The sequence below is a fragment of the Semicossyphus pulcher genome, unplaced genomic scaffold (genome assembly GCF_022749685.1).
Source record: "Semicossyphus pulcher isolate SPU_LCO1_2020_fin unplaced genomic scaffold, fSemPul1.0.p SCAF_25, whole genome shotgun sequence".
NCBI lineage: Eukaryota > Metazoa > Chordata > Actinopteri > Labriformes > Labridae > Semicossyphus > Semicossyphus pulcher.
The window spans coordinates 2,731,012-2,753,505 of NW_027211699.1; the positions used below are offsets into that span (position 1 = coordinate 2,731,012).

At 39.6% G+C, this 22,494-nt stretch overlaps 2 protein-coding genes across 2 annotated transcripts; one reads left to right on the top strand and one right to left on the bottom strand.

The window, feature by feature from the left end:
• Positions 1 to 404: 404 nt before the first annotated feature.
• cox6a2 (cytochrome c oxidase subunit 6A2) lies at positions 405 to 1,737 on the bottom strand. Its single transcript, XM_069676063.1, has 4 exons — positions 1,577 to 1,737; positions 1,180 to 1,255; positions 736 to 878; positions 405 to 633 (listed from the first exon to the last, which is right to left on the bottom strand). Exons 2-4 carry the CDS (start codon positions 1,253 to 1,255, stop codon positions 544 to 546), a joined length of 309 nt encoding a protein of 102 aa, XP_069532164.1. The 5' UTR covers positions 1,577 to 1,737; the 3' UTR covers positions 405 to 543.
• LOC138603951 (spidroin-1) lies at positions 1,454 to 22,436 on the top strand. Its single transcript, XM_069675731.1, has 28 exons — positions 1,454 to 1,484; positions 1,802 to 1,842; positions 7,436 to 7,478; positions 8,778 to 8,825; positions 9,071 to 9,097; positions 9,784 to 9,843; positions 9,931 to 9,963; positions 10,242 to 10,316; positions 10,449 to 10,532; positions 10,697 to 10,726; positions 11,028 to 11,072; positions 11,379 to 11,429; positions 13,359 to 14,363; positions 16,301 to 16,363; positions 16,536 to 16,583; positions 16,685 to 16,741; positions 17,622 to 17,675; positions 17,842 to 17,871; positions 17,959 to 17,994; positions 18,103 to 18,162; positions 18,692 to 18,736; positions 18,912 to 18,953; positions 19,119 to 19,178; positions 20,033 to 20,107; positions 20,502 to 20,534; positions 20,821 to 20,859; positions 21,300 to 21,356; positions 22,127 to 22,436. The coding sequence occupies exons 1-28, from the start codon at positions 1,454 to 1,456 to the stop codon at positions 22,129 to 22,131; spliced, it is 2,277 nt and encodes a 758-aa protein (XP_069531832.1). The 3' UTR covers positions 22,132 to 22,436.
• The last annotated feature ends 58 nt before the right edge of the window (positions 22,437 to 22,494 follow it).

Here is a 22,494-nt window from a genome sequence, read left to right on the forward strand (position 1 = left end):
GGAATTAGCTATATCAGGCTTTGTCTTCACAGACGATACTTGTTATTAGTTTATACGGACCATTGCCAGCTGCCCGAATCTAATGTTTCGCCTTCTTCTTTGTCGAGGTCCTCCTCCATGACAGCCATGGCGTTGCCTCTAGTGTTTGTCCTCGAGTCGCACCTTCTTTCCGTCTTTCGTGTTTACTTTTCGTGACATTTGTCTGTTTAGAATTGTATAGAATTTTAACAACTCTGACTTTGGCCTTAAGGTAGTATATAAAAAAAACACCATAGACGGTAGCAGTGCATTCTGCTGTCACACATAAATAGTAGAGCCAGATCTAGATAATGAGATGCAGAAACACATTTTGATATAAGTCTGACGCTTGATTAAATTGAGTTACACAAAAGAAATGGCACTCATTGTAATACAACATAAGGCGCATTTATTTCTGTCTCGGTGCAGCGCTTGATGGACGCTTCCTCTTGGCCCCTCGGTCAGTATAATTAAGCCAAGTACACTGCAGACTGGAAACAGAGCAGAGAAATGTGACTGATCGTCTCAGTGATCGTGGCCCTCGAAGCCACCAGGCAGAGCATTGGTGTGAGGGTTGTGGAACAGAGAGTGGTTTCCGTCTCCCCAGGGAAATTTCTAGACAAGAAAACACAAATAAAGTCACATTAATATTGGCTATGTGATGTAAATCCTGCTGAAGGAGTAGGAGAAAATGTGTTAAGGCAGTGTGAGACTCACCTTGGTGCGGATACGCAGGTGATTATAAGGCACAAATTCTGGCTGCTCATGTGAGTGCGCCTGACTCTTCATGTAGGCGTTTGCAATGCAGACTCCAACACCAGGAAGCGCCAACACGATGGTGAGTATCTTCCAGGTCCTTGCTGTGAAAAATACAGCCAGTCAAAAGTACACAACTGAAGCACTAAGTGGGGCATTGAAAAAATAAATTATAGCAGCTGTAGCTCTGCAGAGTCCATATCAATAGCACAATATAGTTCCTGGTGAATTTCCAAGAAGCATGAATGTGCAGGACGGCTGCCAACTCTGCAGTCAGTTAATGTTCAACAAGGCTCCAACTGTATGTGACTCAGACCTGCAGATGCACTTAGAAGCATTAGATCAGGAGACTTTGAAGCATATTTGGTTGTATGTGGGTAAAAGTTACAGTAAAGACGCACTGACCTCCTCCCTCATGGCTCGAATGTGACGCAGCAGCAAGCGCCCGACGTGCAGCCAAAGCAGCTGGAGACACAGACATCTGTAGAGGTGGAAAGAAAGACAGCTATATGCAGAGTATATGTACCATGCACCTTTATAACCTTTAAGAAAGCATATTCAGTTTTTATTTAATATCAAAGACCAACATTGAAGTACTTAATATATAAATAGAACCGCTACAGATTTATTCTAACATATATTTCATATAAAAATGTAATTTGTAGAATAAATCTGTCACATGACCCTGCACACTACCTTCAAAATAGCAGGCAGGGGCAGGGCCTACTTGTTTTGCTGTTTATCAAGAGTTAAAGTAGCCCTTCTATCACAAAAAATACCAGAAAATCATGTTTAAACTTACTGTTCTTTAAGCAGACAGTATCCAATATGCTTTAATTTTCTCTTATTTTTCAGCAGAACCCGTTGCCGATTAAATTTCTCCTCCTTCCTGCTTGTTTGTCCTTCAGTCCGTCCTGAACTGAACTCAGTCTGTCAGAGGCTCCTCCCCATTACAATCTATCCCCATGCCAAGAAACGTAGTTTATATTTGGGCAAGTGCAAAGACGAGCTGATATGTGACGAAGAGGAAGAGGATCAGGGAGGAGGTGTGTTCTGCTGCAGTGGAAGGTATTGAGCCTGCATTACAGAGACTGAAATAAGGGCAGAAAGAGCCTACATTAATGTTATTTGACACAATCTGAGAGTTAGCTTTCACTTTTGATTTGAGTGGGAGAGCAGCACTATACGCCAGTCTGTCCTCGGTGTGGTACATAGAAAGCACCCGTTGATTATTTGTGGGTCACATGTGCTGAATTATTATTAGTGTTTATTTTATAAATGTGTTAATCACCTATTTGTCCCTTTTGGTTTGTCTCTCCTCAAGATTAATGAACACTGATGTCCTGGAGTAAAATATTTTAAAGACCTCATTATTACTACTAAGGTCAATCATAGGGACTTCTCATCTCCTGCGCAAGAATCCCTAAAATAAAAGTTATATTCTTGACTATAAATGACATAATTTGGGCCTCTAGGCTTTCTTGCAGCTTTGGCTTACATATAAAAACAACTGACTGTTTTCACATGTGTTATAACATCCTACCAACTTAGTATAGTTAAAACATTTTTCATTTACCCTAAGTGTGCGTAATTGTTGCAAGTTCTGATTGCTAATGACAATCCAGTATGGTGACCTCATGTAAAGAACATTTAAAAGTAATGTAAAGTTTAAAAATACCTTATGACAGATTGTCCACTAGGTGGGGTAGAGCTGTTGTTATGAGGACACTGACCTTAAACACTCCTTTAGACTCCTGTCCTCTGTTCATTCTGTCTAACAGGTTGGTTTCCTTCTTTTTGGTTAGAGTTCACTGTTGGAACTGCTGAAGGGACTCTTTATAACCTATAAAATATATTTATTTGAGTTAAGTAGTTTGAATTTAACTTAAATAAAACTTAGGACAAACAAATGTAATAAGATACGACCTGCCGCATTTATGGTTTGAATACTATTTTTTCAGTCCTGTATTCTCCCCTTTGTTAAGCGTTAATTCTTGGTTTTCACACTATTAGTTATGAATGCGTATGTAGGCTCTGTCTGGGCGGCTTCAGGCTGCAGTGCAAACAGCCGCTAGAGCCAGCAGTGATGTCAGACAGTCATGCAAGCATCCAGCCTGAATGTCTGGCACTTGTGTTTTTGTGGGCAGATGTTAAACGCCATCTCAGTTTTGAAGACTCCTCTGCACAGACACGTACTGGCAGACAGAGACACGGAGGTACGCATGTGCTGCAGGTGTGCTGATGGAGCTATGGAGGCCAAAACTCCAGTCCCTCCAACCTGCAGACATGTTAAAATCGTAGCTCCATTTCTGCATTTACATATCTAATAGGGTGGAACTGAACTTTAATCTGTAAGCAAGTATTGAGTCCAAATGAGATGTTTTGATATAGAAGTTTCCATCTTAGTTCAGTCTTTGTTTTTTAGCCATGTTAACAAAAAATATGTAACTTCCCTCGACTTTTCTCCAGGTTGAGACATACTGTAATGCTAATGCTAGCAAGGGTTGTTAGGAAGTTACCTTAAAGGCTAACTGGATACATACAGTATATTTTGGAGACATTTTTATCCTCAGAAATGTACAATAAGTGCATTTTAACTTCAGAGGAGCATATGGGAAAATTGGAGGTGCATCCCTTACAAACAAATAACTGAAATCATGTTCAGTGCTACAGTACAAGTTCTTAGCCATTGTTTTGTTGAGACATTAGTCAGTTCTAGCAAAGGTTGTAGACAGTAACTTTCCATAAACGCCTTAGGTCCAAATTTCTTAAATAATCTGGATTATGACCAAAAATAGTGACTATATACTTATAGATACTATCTATAATCATCCTCAATCCAATTGATAACGTTAATTATCAAATGTTAGCATGCTAACAAGATAAAATAGCATGGGGAACATGGTAAACTTTACACATGCTAGTTGCTAGCATGTAAAGTAAAACTTGCATTGTCATTGTTAGTGTTTTTTACATTAGCATTCATCTGAAAGCAACCCTGTACCTAGACACTACATGAAAGAACCGCTAGGAAACACAGCAGTATTTTAGATTTGTTGTCCTATCATTTACTTAAAGTTTAATAGGCTACAATTTAAATTGATGACGCAGTTTCCTTCCTTTCTTACAACATCCACTCCTCATTACACTTTTTCTTCCAGATCTGTTTTTTCTGTTGCCTGAATGGTGGAAAAGCATATTCAGAAAGACCCAGTCAAGTTATTTTCTACCTGAAACTTGAAATACAGCATTTTCATCAGTGTGTGTGGAGATTATACAGTACATGCACACTAGCAGGAGGAAACACTGTAGACTCAACACAGCACCACAGACACAAGGTAAACTAATAACCTCCAGCACCTCAGAGCAAACACCAATTTAGATTCTGTGTTTTCCAAAAGTACTGCAGACTTTTTTCCTGACTGTATCTGCTTATAGTTTCTTTGACGCTTTTATACAAATTTTTAATTTGCATCGTAAGTCATCCTAAAGTGTGGGCAAACTGTGTTATGCAAATAAAAAGGCGTGTAAACACCCCCACCTCCTGTCTGTGTATGTTTTATGCCCAGACAACTGTGGACTGTGCAATGCAGTAAGTGTGTGTGATGTTGGACGGAGGTGAAAGCAGTCTGTGTCAGTTGTAACAGTATGTCCCGTCTTCCTCTGCATCCCTCTCTTTTTCTGCCCACTTAGCTCCCATATTCTTGAGCTCATTTTCAGAGCAGCTCACATCAAAGCACTGCATTGACGCTTTTTCTGCTTCTCATGTCATACCATTTCAGGATGAATACAAACTAGGGCATTTACCTTGCCCTATCCACATACATGATGGAACTGTATTAAATCTACAACTACAGGCGGATGCTGCTAACTGTTTTTTGTTATTCTTTAGAAAATATAACATTAAAAGTATCTGTAGAAAATGTGCTAATATGAAATTGTGCTATATAACTGGACTGTGTGCCAGCACCATCCCTCTGTAGGTCTTTGTGTTCTTCCACTAATGTGTACATGCTACATGGAGCTGAACGCTAATATTAAGCCCCCTGGAGGCAGCCAAAAGAGTCTAACAAGGTGGAAGAAGAGGAGCGTAAAACCACTAATAAACACCACTGTTCCCGACACCGGCTGGCAAAAAAAAAAGACTCAAGTTGTGTTGGAGCAGCTTTCTCAAGAATGAAAGTGATAATTTGGAAAGTTGGAAAGTTGAGTCTAGATAATGCAGCCTTCCAACCTCGGCATGAAACTGGCAGTTAGGGCTAGGATAACATTAGCCAAAGGTGGCTAACACTGTGTAGCTTAGACACTAGACTAACAAGTTGATGCCAACTTTGACAATTTGTCTAGTGACCGTTCTCACTGTACAGGATTTTTCCTTTGCTAATTGGCAGTTGGCTAACTAGCTCACAGGTACAATACCGCCAAGTAACTTGACAGAAGTGAAACAAAAGACAGGCAGTGAAATGTTGGCACCATGTTTAAACAAGTTTAACTCGTTTCCACTTGAATGTAGCAAACAGCCATGACAAAAAACTCACTGGTCCTTTTGCGGCTGCAGCACTCTTACCAAACACTAGCACAAACTAAAGTAGCTTTAGCTTATGCTAGCTATTATGGGGTGCTACCAATGACTATGGATGACTGTCTATGGATGCTACTGTCAATATGCACATACATTTCTTTGCGACAGTGTGCACTTGGACTGAAGATAGTTCAAAGTTATGTAAGGCACTAGATGCTATGCACTTTTATGTTCTTTTGCAATAATTGACCTGTGAAAGATATCCTTAATAGAACTTAAAAACGATTTTTGTAAGCAAACATACGTACCTAAACATAACCCTGAGGCAACCAACAGGCCATTAACCAGCCAGAGGTCAGGTCCAGACCTCCTTACATTTCTCCTCCTTTGTCCTTAAAGGACATGTAAGGACAGCACACAGATGTGATTTGTATGTATATGTTGGGGCGCACAGTGTTTCTAATATGACAGACCACAGTGAAACTGCCATCCAGATGTGTCTCCATAGACACTGCTCTCCCTGTTGTCTGACTAAATGAGCCAACACACTCTTTACTACCTCTGTCTTCCCTCTGACAATGAGCGGCTCTTCTATTTAAAGCTTTGACATGAAAAATTGACTCTCTCCTTATAGATAAGAGGGTTTTTTTTTCAATAGGGACCTCTCAAAATGCAGACAGGTAAATGTTTAGAGGTGAATCATGGGTGAAAGAGTAATGAGTCAGACCTGGGTTATATTATTGTCTTATGCTTGGTACCACCAGGGAAGACGACGTGGTGGTCTGCACATGTGACTCCAGTTTTCCTAAGGTGGCATAAAAACAACTTATTCCTTTGCAAAGTATAACCATCATATGTGTTTCTCATGTCAGACGTTTGCATTGAGTGCTGCAGACATAAACCTAAACTTTACATTAAGAAACAGCTGTTACACAAGGGACCTCCCACACTATAGGACGTGTGGATCCTTGAGCCTGGTGTTGATACCGCTATGGGCTAATGCTTCTTGTACACAGTCTCAACAGACTGTAGTCACACACTGTGTTGCCCCAAAGGGCCCTTAGACAGCTGACAGGTTGTGTAAGTTCACATTACAATGCTCTACTGTAGAAACACCTTAAAAATAATGTTTTAATTGAGGTGGCTGCCTTAAAGGCTATTTCCGCAGCAGTCCAGTGTGTGTGTGTGTTTCCAAATGAAGCATGAATTGTTGTATAGACTCACATACAAACACAAGAAGGATGTGATGTTTACTTTGCAATTTGCAGTGCACCATTTTACCAGGCTATTTACACTACTTAAATTGATTCTGTTTGCGTGTTCTCATTCTTTTCCTCTCCTTGTTTTTAGAAGGTGTAATGTTTACAGAGAAAAAACAGGTCTGTTGTTAGGCGTCTTGTTTGTTTGGAGGAGCAATGAGTTCAACCAAACTGTCAAAAAACAAATTTACCGCAAAAAAATATTACTTTTCTTTTTGCATTTTGTGTATTAAATTTGCTTCAAGGGGATTCCTTCTCAGAACTCCCTCGTAATGGGGGTGAAATAAAAAGAAACCTCAGGTATAGCAACAGAGCGGGGATCCCGCTCCAAGGATGGATAGACATGCAAAAGATAAAAATAGTAAAATGACAGTATCAGCAATAAGAATGACAAAATTATACAGAGAAATATTAAGAATTAGAAAACGAATTAGCTCCTTTTCTAAGGCTAACAAGAATTTGATCTCTGTTCACTGAACTACATGCATCCTCTGCCTTATTAAGCACTTAAAGTACAACACAGAGAGTTCATTTCTGACTGAAAAATGTGAATGATTGGAATTTTCTATTTTCTGAGTCCATCGTACAAAGCCCAGAAATGTTGTAACTATTCAGGTGCAGCATCTCAGTTCACTTGTGCATTCTCTGCTAATGGAACTGGACCAAAATGGGCCTTCAGCTCTGCCCAGTGTGTGTCTGTATGTGTGTGCGCAGAGGGCAGGACAGGGCAGTGGGAGTGTATCAAACAGAATACCGTATATAAGACATCGGAATGGTCATCTTGCTTTAAGAATCCATCTTTCCGTTCATCTGTCCATCACTTGTTCTCTCTGCTAAGTTTTTTGTCTCCTCCATCATGCTGGGTCGCGCTCTGCTGCAGACCTCTCTGGTTCTCTGGCTGGTTCAGCAAACTCTGCAAGGCGGTAAGTAAAAACAATGGATTTACTGGTTGTGTACTAAGATAGACTGTATAAGGATCATGTCTATTTTTTTGTGCTGTTGGCTAATCCCTTTTTAATTCCCCTACAATTGTCTTATGCTAATTTCCAAATTAAATTATTATGTTTATCCAATTTCATTTATGGAGTTTTCAGATTAACATGGAAACTGTTCACATGAATCAAAATTATTTAATATAACTTGCTGATTGAAATAAAACCGTCAGGTTTAAAAAGATAATATTGATACAGCACATAAATATTTGTTGAAAATAAACAAAAATAAAAAATTTTAACCTCATCAAAAAATGTACAGCACAGGTTGGTTAATCCTGCACAAACTTGCAGTAATTTTTGTTAATTTTAAGTGTCATAATATTAACAAAGATAGTATTAATAAGTAATGGCTTTTTTCTTTCTGATTGACAACTTCACTTTATCAAATAGTTTATATATGTTAACAGTAGTTTGAATTCACCCTGAACGCTCTGATGTTCTCCACTCCATCTTCACTGACTCTCTCTCACTTACTTGTTGAATATCATGTCTATGAGATGTAAGTGGGAGAAAAAGCTCCTGGACCTTATTGGCATCTCACTTAGTAATCCCGCCAAGTCACTGTGGTTAAGATTATCTAATCCCTTTGAATCAAAGGATGCAATGAAAAGGTGGCAGGGACAGGTTAAATCTGACGACCAATTGTGAGAAGAACAGACAGGCTCCAAACTGTCGCTCCATTTTGTCTGATCTGGTGTTTTCCATCAATGGAGATCTGTTCCCTTTCTCATCCAGTTGCACAGTCAGGTTACATATTTCATAAAACACTGTTATTTAAAGTATACATCTTGCAAAGTATTTATTTTATTGTTAACATTTAAGGACGTAAAGTCTAAATATTACATTTTTGACCATTTGTAAGCTAGCAAACTGGAATTTTGCTTAAAAGTGGAAAATACCACTGTACTCAAAATTATCCTGCAGCAAAACATTTTAATTAGTATTACTAGTTAAATTTTTAGTTTTGTGCACACTGATAGTGTTCGCACTGCATTGGCTTAGTGTGCATCATGTAGGCTATGCTTCATGATTTCTATAGAATGGATGCAGGGTTAACGTTGCACTAATCTGGGTATTTTCTCTGCAGGGCAATTTTTAAATGTTTCATTATGTAAATTTAATTTGTATGATACATACTTTAACATACCCTTTGCTCCGTTTAAACGTTACAGAACAAATTGCCACAAATGTTCAATTTTTTAATAAAGTTATTCAATTTTTTTTCAGGGATTAAGCCTCAGAGAGTGTCCTGGGGGAGAGTGCTGCCAGCCAGAGGTAAGTCACGACGTTTTTAAATGTTTTTAACTTTTTTTTTAAAAATGTGTTTTTACTTACTTTGACAAGTAAAGAATGGTTGTTTTTCCCCACCTATTGAGCGTGAAATTTATATCTTTTGAAGGTCAAGTTACCGAGTGCGTAAACGAATTTGTTGTCACGGAAATTTAGCACGGCTACTAGCTAACATACTTCGCCATTTTCGTTCATTTGTAGCTTCCTGTCTGTCTTTTGACTTGTTTCAGGTGTTGGCATTGGACCTAAACCTGGAGGTCAGTAGTTTCTTACATTCGTCAATTGTAGCACCAAATATTAATTTGGCTTACTAGTTTATGATTTATAGTGTAAATATGTACAATTAAGAAACATTGCCACAAGATTAGCATTTACTTATAGTTATAGTACTTTATAGTTTATGTGCGCATTTTATCTTAAAAGACTTGCAGGTAACATTTTTCAGAGTTACTAGCATGCCAACAAGTAGCTGATATTTGTTTTAATGTGTTAACTTTTAAATTTACGTGTATTATTACTGGTAAATCCGTCATGTACATAAGCCGACATAAGCACAGTATCTACACAATACCCGGATGTGGTAGCATTTTCAGATGTGTAGCTTGTAATGCATAATTCTGTCCCGAGGGTTCAAATTCAATGTTAGATAGACATATGGCCTACATAACATATATTGTACATTTTCATTGCGAGGGTGATCTATTGTACATATACCAAAGATCATAGAGAATGTAAACTGAAACTAATCCAATATAAAAAACAAGTTTATGACAGCTAAAATTAAAATAGATGCAATGGAAATAAGAATAACATAAATGAATACAAGAGTAGAAAGAATAAAATAACATTAAAGTTAAAGCATTTACAGTCAGTTAAAACAAGATGTACATATAAGGTGTTTGAACCATGTCCAAGTTTATATATTTATGAATTTGATTTTCAGTTGCAGGTGCCCTTGGAGCACTGGGAAGCAGATATGGCAGCAAAGCAGCAAAGGCTGGACGTATGCTTAACTTTCTGTTGCACCCTGCATTGTCTTGTACACTTTCACTTTAGATAATTAATAATTGTGCTTCTTTCTTAATCTTAGTCGGACGTTATTCAGGAGCTCAGCTTGGTGTTGGTAAGTTGTCTTAAGGACAATGTTTTTCTCTGTTTTCAGCTTTATTAAACTTGTATAAAAAGTAACTCAAAAATTAAAACAAAATACTAGGGAAGTTCGATCATTAAAAAGAGTGAGTTTTTTCTATCCTTTAGGAGAAATGCAAGGGGATAAAACCCTTCCTCTGGTCCTGATGCAAAGCAACCATATGTCTCTCTAAAATTGGAATGATGATACTTTTTACTCATCTCTGCTGTTTGGCATTAATGTGAAATGTGTTCTTTCTTTGTTTTTCACAGGAGGTTACAGATCTCATGGATTAGGAGGCAGAGCCGGCCTAAAGCAGGGTGGATATGGAACTCCAGGAGGCTACGGTACTTTAACATTACCACCTATCAAACTCTCAAAGCCTAAAAGCTCTATATTATCCTTGATTTCTTTTGTACAACAAATTATTTATTTATATAATGCACATTATTGATATATTATCTTTCTTGTGATTGCAGGAGCCAGTCTGGGTGCAGGGCTGCCTTTAGGGACTGGACTCACAAATGGACTGGGACTCGGTTTGGGCCAAGGACCCAAACGTGGTAAGGCAGATTTATAATCTGAAAAGGTACTGATAAAGAATAAACAAGCCGGATAGTATGTGTAATAAGCAGTCTGTGTAATGTCATTTGAATACGGAAGACAAGGATAAAAATAAATATGAACACAAACTTAATATTAACTCTGTGTTTTTGGGACTTTTAAGGTTATGGTGCTGGTCTTGGTACTCTCCCAGGTCAGTACTTATACTTTATCTTTCATGATTTACGTACCTTGTTTGCCCAAATTAGAGCATACACAGTGAATCACACTCCTTGTCCGCCCTTTGCTTGTTTGTTTGATAAAGCTAAGCTAAGTGGCACTCTGTCATTGTCTGGGAACATGATATATGGGCCAGGTTTCATCTCGGCATATAAATCATGAGCCCTTGTAAAACTGAGAAAAACCCAGGGCTCTTGTGATGTAATCAGAGTGCTTGTTGAGATTTACAGATTTGCTCTATATCCTCTGAACTTGGCTTTTTGTTCTCTTGCCAGGATATGGGGCTTTAGCTGGCATCGGTTATCCTGGAGCCCGACCAGGTAAGTGATGAATCAGGTCTTACCCTGAGAATCCATAACTTCTTCTTCTATGGGAGGGAATTTTTCTTTGTCTCACAGCTCTTGCCACAAACACACACTCACCCTGTCAGTCATGGGTAGAATTCAGGTTTAACAGGTCACACAAAAGAGTTTTTATCATCACCTCCACCCTCACTTAGATGCACAACTTTGCAAACACGCCTAAAGTCTGTAGGCCTGTCTTGCTTTAGTGTTTAGGCCTGTGTGTCTCTGTCAGTAAGCATGTTCAGTGAAACCAATGACAGTTCCTCTATCTGCTAATATTAGGGGCTGGACTTGGGTATCCCATTGGACAGAAGGCTAAAGAGCAAAACCCTGGTAAAATCTTCACCACTGCAACCTGGTGCTATGCTGTTTGTTAGTCTGTCTGTCTTTGTGTTGTGTTTGTCTGTTTCCGCTGTGAAACTGATTTCACAGATGTTGCGTTCATGTGAGCCTGTGTTTGCATGAAATCACAACTTCCTCTGCCTTTTATGTGTACGCGGGGGAAGTTAACTTGATGTCGACTGTGTCTATCTGTCAGTGTTTTATCTGTTTTGCATGTTGCATGAGTATCAAAGCTTTTGTAGTTTCATTCTTAGTCAATCAGATAAGTTGAAGTGTGGAGTACATAGTGCTGTTCAGGTTTATGCAATCCAAATAAACGCAAGCAACTGGAATCAAATACGATTTAGGTGATATTTCTAAAAACTGCGAAACCCTTATTTGCATTTCAGGATGCATTGATCCAACTTTTTCAGTCCCCATACTGATACCAGATAGGGCTGCACGATATATATCGTTTAACAATCGCTTTTGCGATGTGCGCATGTGCATTAGTCACATCATGGGACGTGTGATAGTGCAGGAAATTAAGTGAAACACGTCAAGCTCATTCTCATTGTCCATCACTGATCTACAGGAAAAGTCCGTCACATAGTGCAGCTCTTCACCTGAGCACAGACTGAACTGACTGCTGAGCTGCAGAGTCTGTGTGTCACCTGCCTGTAAACTGTGAAAAGGCCTGTGAAACGCTCCGCTACACAAGGCGGCTTTTCAGTGAGTGTCTTGTCAATTTCAACGGCACCTTGACCTGGTGCTCGTTAACGCTGTGGCCACATAAACAAACCGTAAACGGAGCAGACGAACCGCGGTGTGTCTGCTTTTAGCGGCTACACGTGCTCTGCACACACAGCGTGAGGTTTTTTGTGCCAACAGGAAGTAGGAAACAGTGGTTTCAAATAGTTACAGTCACAGGGCTGATGACGCTGATTAAACATACATATGAGCACCGTTAGAAATGGTAGATGACATACCGTATAAGTAATGCAGCTGCAGCCCACAAGTCTGTTTGAGTTTATTCTTAAAGGAAACGTGTCGCTCCACCTGCACTCTTTCTACTTTTTTATAAGTGTTTTGTCAGAGACTGAACCAAGAGTGATAAAAGTAGGAGACGTTTTTGTTTTGTTAGAAGAAAATACACTAAAAAGTTCCAAATAATAAAAAGTATAGTTGTTAATTGTTTATATGTAAATGAAAACATCCTGCATTTATCTGGTAAAACGTCTTGTATTTATCAGAATTAGAATAAATATTGCAGAACAAAAAGTTTGTTTTCTCCAATATCATGCAGCCCCAATACCAGGACTTCCGGTATCAACAGATATGAAGTACCGACCTGATAACAGTAAATAATAAGCTGTACCTGTGTTACAGTATAAATGCAATTGTCCTTGGTTTGAAGAAAAAAGAAACTGCAATGTAAACGTGGAATTATATCTGTCTAGTGTCAGATATGTTTTGTCTTTCCTATCCCATCATTGTTTTACTAAGCTTCATTTATCAGCTGTCTTTGTCACACACTGATGCTGTCTGAGTCAGGAGTGTCTTTGTCTTGTTCTCATGGCATTTCAACAATTTGGGCAACAATGTGTTGATGCCATTTGCTCTGACTCAAGGATAATACTGTGTGTGTTCTTCCAAAGCACAGCCTCAGTTGTATGTTGTCTCTTTGTTGTCTCACTTCCTTGTTATGGTGATGATTCTGTCCTTTGAAACTGGACTAATATCAGACCATAATGGATTTTGTGTTGTCTCCGTTTGGTCTTGAATTACCTCCACTTGAGTATGTTTTACTCAGTGGATGATGTGTTATATTGCATTAAATGCTTTGTTATACACATCATTTGAAATATTTGCCACTGGCCACTGCAGTGCACTGTCGAGCCTCCAAGAAGTCATGAGTACATGATGATATTTCTCCGCCAGGTCTGTCGACAGCAGCTTTGGGTGGACCTGAGATGGCCAATCTGGGCCAAGCTGTTCAAGAGCTGAAGAGAATAAAGAGCAGTCCCTCTCATGGAAAAAGAGACCATGTTGTTGGACCTGAAATACCCGGTATGAGAGGAACCGGTATACTTGGTCCCACTGCTCCTGAAATTGGCTTGAGAGAGGTCAGACGCCTGGATCCATTAGTTAGGCCATCAAATCTTAGACCTTTGACACCCCTTAATAAACCAAGTAAAAGTCTTGCACAAGGAGGAGAAAGTTACGAGTCTTTGCTCTCAGAAAGAAGGGGTTCAACAAACCACGGAGCTGCACTTTCCACTGGAGGTGTGAGACAGCAACTGCCTCTTGATAAAGCCAACATCAGAACTCAGGGATCTGCTTTGCCTCAAGTACAGCATGCAGGAGAATATGATTCATTTATACCACAAAATCAGCGACGCCCAAACTGCCATTTGTCAGGTGTTTTGGACATCAATCGCCATGAGCTTCTCGGTTCAGAAACACAGAGGCCTCATGTTGATAAGGACAGCAAACACCTTGGACATGCAATTCAAAAAGCACAAGGAGAGAGAAACTCTCACCTGCTTCTTCCACAAACTCAGGATGACAGAAGCAATATATTGTCTCTTTCACAAGGTCAGGCAGCCAGAGGTTATTTATCTGCTGTAGCAGATGGGCAGGCTGTCAGAGACCTTGGGCTTTCTGCTAAAGACACAAAAGGGCCCCGAATCCATGGATCTGTTGCTGTAGAAAACCTAAGTCGTGGTTCTCCAAATCTTCAAGCACAAGGAGGGAGGAGCCATGGACCAGCAAGTGCAAGCAGAACCCAAAGTTTAGGCATCGCCTCAGTGGAAAGGCAAGAAGGTGTAGGCTATACCGTTGATGGTCAGGAACAAAAACACCTTACCCACGCAGAACATGATGTGGCAAAGTTTAAAAGTCTCAGCATCCCAGGACAGACTGGGAGGAATACCCAGGCACCAAGTAAGAGCAAAGCTTTGTCTTTATACACCATTAAAATGTCTTTTGGTCAGTCTTGAGATAAACACCATATTTTCTTTCATATTCTACCTCCTATAAGTTATCCAGATGCTTAACTTCACATGAAAGACAGTTCATTCTCATTTGCTTCAATATTTACCCATTTAGATCACATTTTTTCTTGGAGTTCTAAGAAACGCCATTTTTCAGGTACCTATTGTCTTTGGAAAGTGGTATCTCTAAAAACCTCTCTTCTGAATGTTGCCCTTTATTCTAACTTTTGCTACTTTCCTCACTGCTGCTGAGAAATACCTCTTCTGCAGGTTGGCGGCCATCTGAATAATCACCTTCTCAGGCTTTCTGGGTAACAACATGGACCGTATACAAGAAGTATACAAGACGTAACCATGTCACCCATTGGTTTGTGGACCAAACCAATTTTGGCCATCGCCATATTGTTTTTTTTCCTACCCAGAATTGACCATACTTATAAGAGAGGGTAGATACCCAAGAGGTTTAGTTCAGTGACTCAAATTAGCCTAGCAGACCGTTCACCTGTCACTCAAAGAAGCCACTCCCATAATCATGCATTAATTTTAGCCTTAGTATACAGTACCATTTTTGTAATGAGAAAATTTGCTGTAGAGACCAAAACATTTTTTCTATCAGGCTGTAAACAGGTCCCTTTTGTTTTAAATGTTGATATGGTGGTCTATAGGAATCTACTCGCTTTAGGATCCAGCCTCAAGTGGACATTTGAGGAACTGCAGTTTTGGCACTTTTGCCATTTGGGCAACCATCTGATATTAAAAAAGCAAAGTGCAACCAAGAATCATTTGAAGTGCTATCTGACTGCTGTATGGCAAGCCAAACCTTTGTCTCACTTGTAGTTCGTCCATATAAGTCATTCATTTGTTGTGCTGCTTAGCTTGCTAGATTACCCATTTACTCACCACAAGGCAACAGCTCATAACACCCAGCTGCTTCTATGTTGTCCTGTCACTGGTGTTGTCTCAATACTTTTATTTATTTGTGCCTCAGGTCTGTTTTCCTGTCTCTTTGTATTTAGTTAGTGCTGCTGTTGTGCCTTCAGGCCATCAGAGAAAGCCAACAGTAAACTGTCACCTGCCTGTCCCTGTGTGTCTGCACTAGTCATATAGATTGTCTAAAGAATATGGCAGGAAGAATGTGATGCCTGTTACAGGATCAGGCCTTCCCAAATGAAAGGAATTTACCTGAATCTCAGTTTCAAACTTTGTCTAGAAATCTAGCTCTTCCAGAAGTTACTCTTACATACCAATATTTTCATTTGTTCTGTGGAATCCAGCTTCATCCGAGACTTTAATAACACAGTTTCATGTCTGCAACACAATCATACACTATACATTGTAGTACTTGTATTGAATCAGTTTTGTGTTTTTAAAAGTGGTACAGAAGCGGCAGTTTTTTGCTACTGTTGAGGCAATGGTGACGCTTAATACCTCCGACAATATCTCTGTGTCCTACGTGTGTGCTTGCAGACAAGAAACCTTTACTTGTGTTGTATGAAGTTATAAATGGGATGCTAAAAATAGATTCAGCATCTGGTGTTTTAGGATTCAGTCCAGGAGTGCCAGTGTCCAGTGGAGAGGTCCAACCCTGGCAAAGATGCTGAAGACTGTGTGTGTGTGTTTCTTTTATTCGACTGTCAGCTGCACATGTCAAACAGTGAATTACAAGCAGCCACTCTGTCTTCTGTGTATGGAAGCAACTGATGAGGCGGTGTATTATGCCAAAGCTTTATCACGTGTTAGAGATTGATTTGTCTTCAATCCACTGCACTTCTGAGTGATCAGTGCTTGTGTTTTTCTTTATAAATGTTGTGTTTTATGACAAAAAAAAAAAGAGCTGAATCTTGACCTTCTAACCCACAGCTGAGCTCGTGTTAACTATCTCCATAGGTTACCTTGGGGGAGCAGGAAACTATCTAGGAGCAGGCCTGGGTGCTGGAGGCTATGGAGCAGGTAATATTGGGCACTGACACTCAAAATATGCACATGTATTGGCTTCACTCACCAGCAAAATAGTAATTTTGCACCCTGCTCACACATAATACAGATAATCTTAATAGCAGATGGAGGTGTTGATGAAGACTTGCACTACCTGTAGTAAAGGATTTATTTTCCTTGCTTACAGGTTTGGGACAGGGGGCATACCTTGGTGGTGCAGCTGGCAAACTCGGAGGTTGGATCCACATTTTAATTCATTACTCTCTTCTATTTTCCTATCTTTTCATTTGCCCCATGTCCTTACTCCTAACTCTCTCACTCTAAAATACATTACAGCTGCTGCCGCTCTCGGACAGGGTGCGTATCCCCATGGTGTTGCAGGGCCGGCAACAGGTGAGGCTCTGAAATAATTGTTACAGTTTCATTTAGCAGATGCTTGTACAATCGGACTCTTACTGGGGCCTTTGAATCTCACTTAATATTCTGGCTTTTGATTGTAAGGGCCTCAACAAACCTAATGAATGACTCAATGCAAATGTAGACACAATATTTGTCTCCAAACACAGACTTAAAAATGAGCTGCCTTTGAGTTCATCTTCACTTCTCTGTAGAGGTCACAGGAGAAGCTGCTTCTTTATCTTCCTTTTCAGTCATCCCCAGATGTTATGCTGTATCTGTTCCTCACTTTTGTATGCAATGAAGTCAGGGGTTAAATAAATGTCTGTTAAGTCACTCATTATGCCAATGAGGTAACACAATGGTGATTGAGCCTATGGCACACTGATGAAAGACTTTGCATTTGCAGTATATATTATTATTACGGACTGGGTGTCTGTGGCGACATTCAAGGAAAAAATCTCAAGCGGCGCCCAGTTAGTGACGCGTTTTCCATCAGCCAGCAGTGGTTGGTCTGCCAGAGAGGGTAGGCGGAGCTAAGCGGCTGCTTTTCCGGTCTCTGCAAGTGTTGCGAGTAAACAGTAATCTACTATGGCTGAACAAACAAAGAAAAGATGGATGACTACAGATACAACTTCAAAAATAAGTGAAAATCCAAAGAAAAAGAAACAAATTGGACGCTCAGATGAAGCAAACAGTCTAAAAAGGAAAGAGACCGTCAGCGAGGCAATTACTATTTATCGCCATAGGTTACGCCAAAGAGAACGAAACTGAGATCTTCGAGATTAACACTTTAAATATTGATATTATTTGGTAAATAATGCAGAACTTGAATTAGTCTGTGTCTCATGTAATATGTTTTGAATGTGTATCACAGGCTATGGTGAGGGAGTAACAGGATACCTGGGTGCAATGGGAGGCAATGGCTACGGTAAGCGTAAACTCATCAGTACATGTACAGAAAAATTCTAACTCTACCGGTCACACTAACCCAAAAATCAGATCATCAAAGCTGTCACTGACGGGAGTGCTGATACTCAGAGAAGACGAGCTGATCCTTTATCTGAGCGCCTTTCTTTGTTCTCTTCTCTCTGTAGGTGGAGATGCTGCTAAAGCGTTGTCTACAGGTATTTCACATGCATGCAGAAGACGGCAATACAGCACTGACTTGATATTTCTTTAATGTTTTAACATACAGCATCTTCTCTCAACAGGTTATGGGAATGGTTACAGCGATGGTTATGGGGCTGGTGAGTATTTACAGAAACAACAAAGGGAGGTGTAGTGGAACACAGGCTTCCTTTAAAAGAAGTTAGTTTGGAGACGTATTGATCATGCTAATAAGAACTATGTTTCAGGGCTTGGTTACCCTGCTGAGTTAGCTGATGGTGCTGAACACAAAGCAAGAAAGAGTGGAGGTAACATTATTGAGCAGTTTTAACTAGGGCTGCACAATGTGGAAAAAAAATTGTATTGCAATTATTTTAACAGATGTAATATTTGCGATACGATTCAAAATAGTTCAAAATCATGATTATGTGGCATTTGTTTGGGTCCGACGCCAACAAATATTTTGTCCTACGTCTGTCCTACACCTTGAAAAAATTGGTAATTGCACAATAATATTTCGATTAATTCTGCAGCCTTAGTTATAACCTCCTCAATACCGTAACAGGTATTAGCACTAATCTGTAGATGCTTTAACCTGCTGCGTTTGACAGCTGACAGAAAATAAGAGGCCATCAAGGAAACCATAACCAGTGATAACATGTCCACTGTGGTCCTTTATCCACTGGGTGTAGCTATTGTCTCTTATTAATAGAAGCTGACCAGTTTAATCTGGTAGTTTCTGACTTCTTGCTCCTGTAGACACTTTTCAAACAGTGTATTAGTCGATGAGTTAAGCCATGTCTGACCTGCATGTGTACGTTTTTCTGACTTTTGCAGCCCTCGGTACAGGAGGCTATGCTGGGCAGGTCCAGGGGGCGTATGGTAAGAGATTTAAGGATAGAGTAGCATCAGAGTTGACACTGTTTGTCCCTCTGGATGCCAACACTGCTACAAATAAACCAACACATGGCATGCAAATGACTTATAATGGTTTGTTAAGGCTAACTTATTAGAACTTATTAAGCTTGTCACTGAAGCATTGCTCATCTTCTCTCAGGAGCGCTCGGTACAGGCCTGGAATCAACTGGTGGCAAATATGGTGAGCAGTGCTGACATGACCTCATCCTTCTGTCACAGTATTAGTCACGCTTCTGTTGATGTGGCTTTCCGTGTGTGTGTCAGACTCGATTTGGTGAACAGCAACTGTTTTATGTGGAAAGCGAAAAACACATTAGACAGTTTGTCTCATCTTTTAACTCTGCAGGAGGAGGAGCTGCTCAGGTGCCTTACGCTAATGCTCCAGTGATTCCTACTGGACTAGAGGGTGAGAGCTTCATGTGTTTGCTAGCAGATGATTTCTTAAGTTTGTACAGGTTTCCCTCTGTTTCTAGTCTTTCCCTAATCTAGCGGACTTCTGGCTCCAGCTAACAGATCTATTATTAAAACATGGACAAGGTGATGCTGCTCAGCCTTGCTTCAGTGTTTCCCAGTGGCCACTAGTGGTATCGAAGCAAAAAATTCCCCCTATTATGAAATGTTGAATCAATGGAGGGTTTATATTTTTCAAACCAAATCTGCGTATGTTTGGATCCCAAATTCCTGTCTTGATGATGCATCAGTCCTTCACACAGACTGGTCTTCTCAACAACTGTCTGCAAGAAAGCAAAGTTGTTGAATTATTCTTTAAGATATCTTTTGCGACTGTACTTCTAAATGCAGCTATAATACAAGTAGCTCTAATTGTAGTTCTACTGTTTTAAAGGCGAGTTAATCTGGCTATATATATAAGGTTGAATGTAAAACATGTCTCTCTCTCTGTCAGTGGTAAGACACCATGTTGTAATGATTGTGGTGTCTCAATATACAGAAATAACTCTCATACGTTTGTTAGTACAAAAATTTCGGGGGGCGTTTTTTACATGTAATTTATAAGATGAGTTTACTCTCCTCAGTTTATTGATGTAGTCCTTATTCACAGTTTCAAGGACCTGAAAATGCTGTAAGGTACAATAACAAAATATAACATCAACCACCCCAGACTAAGGCCCTTGAGTGTTAAAAGGAAGAAAACAACAGTGACCACATTCACACCATTCTCATTTTATAATCAGCATGTGAGCTTATCACAGCTTAACAGCTACTTGAAAATGTAAATACTTAAAAGATTCATCCCCTCAGGTGATGGTGGCTACCCGTATGCTGCTCAGCAGCTGGCCCTCGGTGCAGAAGGTGCTAAAACCGCCAACAAATATGGTGAGAATCATTGTGTGAAGAACATGTGTAATGGAAAAATGGTCTGTTTCTCTGAAGAGGAGGGGTGTCGAATGTTTTTCATTTTACCAGATAACACTGTGGTAGGAAACCTCAAACAACTAATACTGAGAACAGATTGCAACACATAAAATGCTAACACGAATAAGAATGCAAACCATTAGAGCGATAACACATATCAGATTCCCACCAGACATAATAATTTTGTCTTTGTCTTTGCAAAAGTCATGTGAGGCTGTTAACACTATGATGCTGTGTGGTGTGTGTTCGTGTCTAAATGTGTCGTATATATGTATGTATCTTTGTGTATGCTATCTCTGTCTTTCCTGACTCATCACTTTATTATTCAAGTATCTATGTGTTTTTGTTGTTTCAGTGGCTGGTGCAGGATATGGAGCTCAGCAAACGGGTAACTTTAATGCACTCAGCCAGAGAAACGCATCCATCCATACTTTTTGCACATTAAAAAGCACTGCACACTATATTTGCAAAACCTCTATTTACCTCCCTGCGTACTTTGTATGTTTATATTTGATGTTTTGTTCTAGCTTAAGTGTATTCTTATAGATGTATTTCAATAAATATATGTGTATATATATATATATATGTACAAATGTATAATAGCCAATAATAGCATAACTCTATCTTCTGCCTTTTGTCCTGTTGTGTAACTCTCTTGCTTGTGTTTTTATAAGGTTACGGTGCACAGCTAGGAGCAACTCAAGATGCCTTGGGTAAGCATGGAACCCCCAGACTTGGTCATTTAGGATCAACTCCCACTCACTTTGCCGCTTCCTGGAGACCTTTTTTCACCGTCTTGCACGATATTTCAGTGACGGCACATGTTGTAATGCATTTGATGAGTCCTATTTTTATCAGTTTTTTGATTTTTCTGAGTAAGACAAACAAGGTGAAGCTATTTTTGGAAAACAAACTGAACTCTCTTATACATGCTCTGAACATGCACTTAAACTGCCTCCACACAAAAAGTGCCACTGCATGCATTATGGATTATTTTCCACTCAGGGCTGTGGAGTTTGCATCTTGAGTTGGCTAAGCCCAATGATTACAGTTAAAAAACCTTTTTTGCGAAGTTCAAACACAAACTTTTTCTTACTGCTGCAGTTTCTCCTGAGCACTTTTAAAACAACGACCTGGGTTGATGTTTTTACAGGAGAGCAGCCTGGCAAATTTGGAGGAGCAACCGGCGCCCTTGGAAACGGATACAAAGGTGAGGATGATGGAGGGTTTACAGTTGGTGCATTTTGGTCCAGTTTAGCTCAGATTAAATACCCTTAACCTCCCAGCTCCAGATGTTCCCTTATTTAACAAAATATGCCAACAAGAGTAGCACAAAACATCTGTGTCTTATTTTTAAGAAAATATGATGCTTACATGAGCTTGAACCAACACAATTCAACCCATCATTTCATGACATCAAGTAAGTAATCATCTGTGCAGAGCCAAGATTCATGAGATACCTAATGAGCAACAGCATGCTGTTTGACACCTTGTTGTTTCCCCCGAAATACTGTTGTTAAGGTTAAGGAAAATGCTGCAGCTACACGTTATGTACCAATCATTGTGCAGTTGAGCTCTCATGCAACTACATGGAGCATAGATGTGCTTGGCTTCTCTCTTCCTCATGGGGAGACATAACTTTGTTAAACATGCCAACTTTTTTACTTTCAAATGAAATTCTTCCCGACGTTATTTCATACCTGTCTACCCTGAACGCATCACACAGAAGCTAGAAACACTAGAAATGCTGTCTTATCTCGACAGTTCACAGTATGAAATTATTTAAAATCCCACCAATCAGGTTCTCTTTTCTTTAATCAGCCTTTAAAAAAAGTACAATACAAATGAAACAATGATTTATCAAGAATCACATTGTGCATAAAGCCTGCTGCGGTCTTATCAGTGCTATATATAATTATTTCCTTATCCTTTTCTTTGTCTTCCTCCCCCCCTGTCCGTCTTGTCTTTGTCTTTACCCAGGCTAATTCAGTTGACCTGAGCTTCTTCAAGTGGATGATTTCCATTATGTGTTCGATGCAATGTGTTTTTAAAGCGTCATGTGTGTTTCACTGCGTTGTATCCTGTCGTGCTGTCTGTTTTGTCCTTCGCTTTCGTCTTTAACCCCTTTTTTCTGTGTCTGTAAGTGGACATTTGTTACCCATGTCTGTTTGTGTTTTTGGTCCAAAACCTCATGTGCCCTACCATTGATGAGCATAAATAGATGTTAAATGCAAGAAAAGTGTCTCTGTTTTAAAAAACATTGTTTGAATCCGAGTTGATATGTCAAATAGAAGTCTCTTAATAAAAAAATGTTACATGTTTACTTGCACGCAGTTCTCTTTAAATGC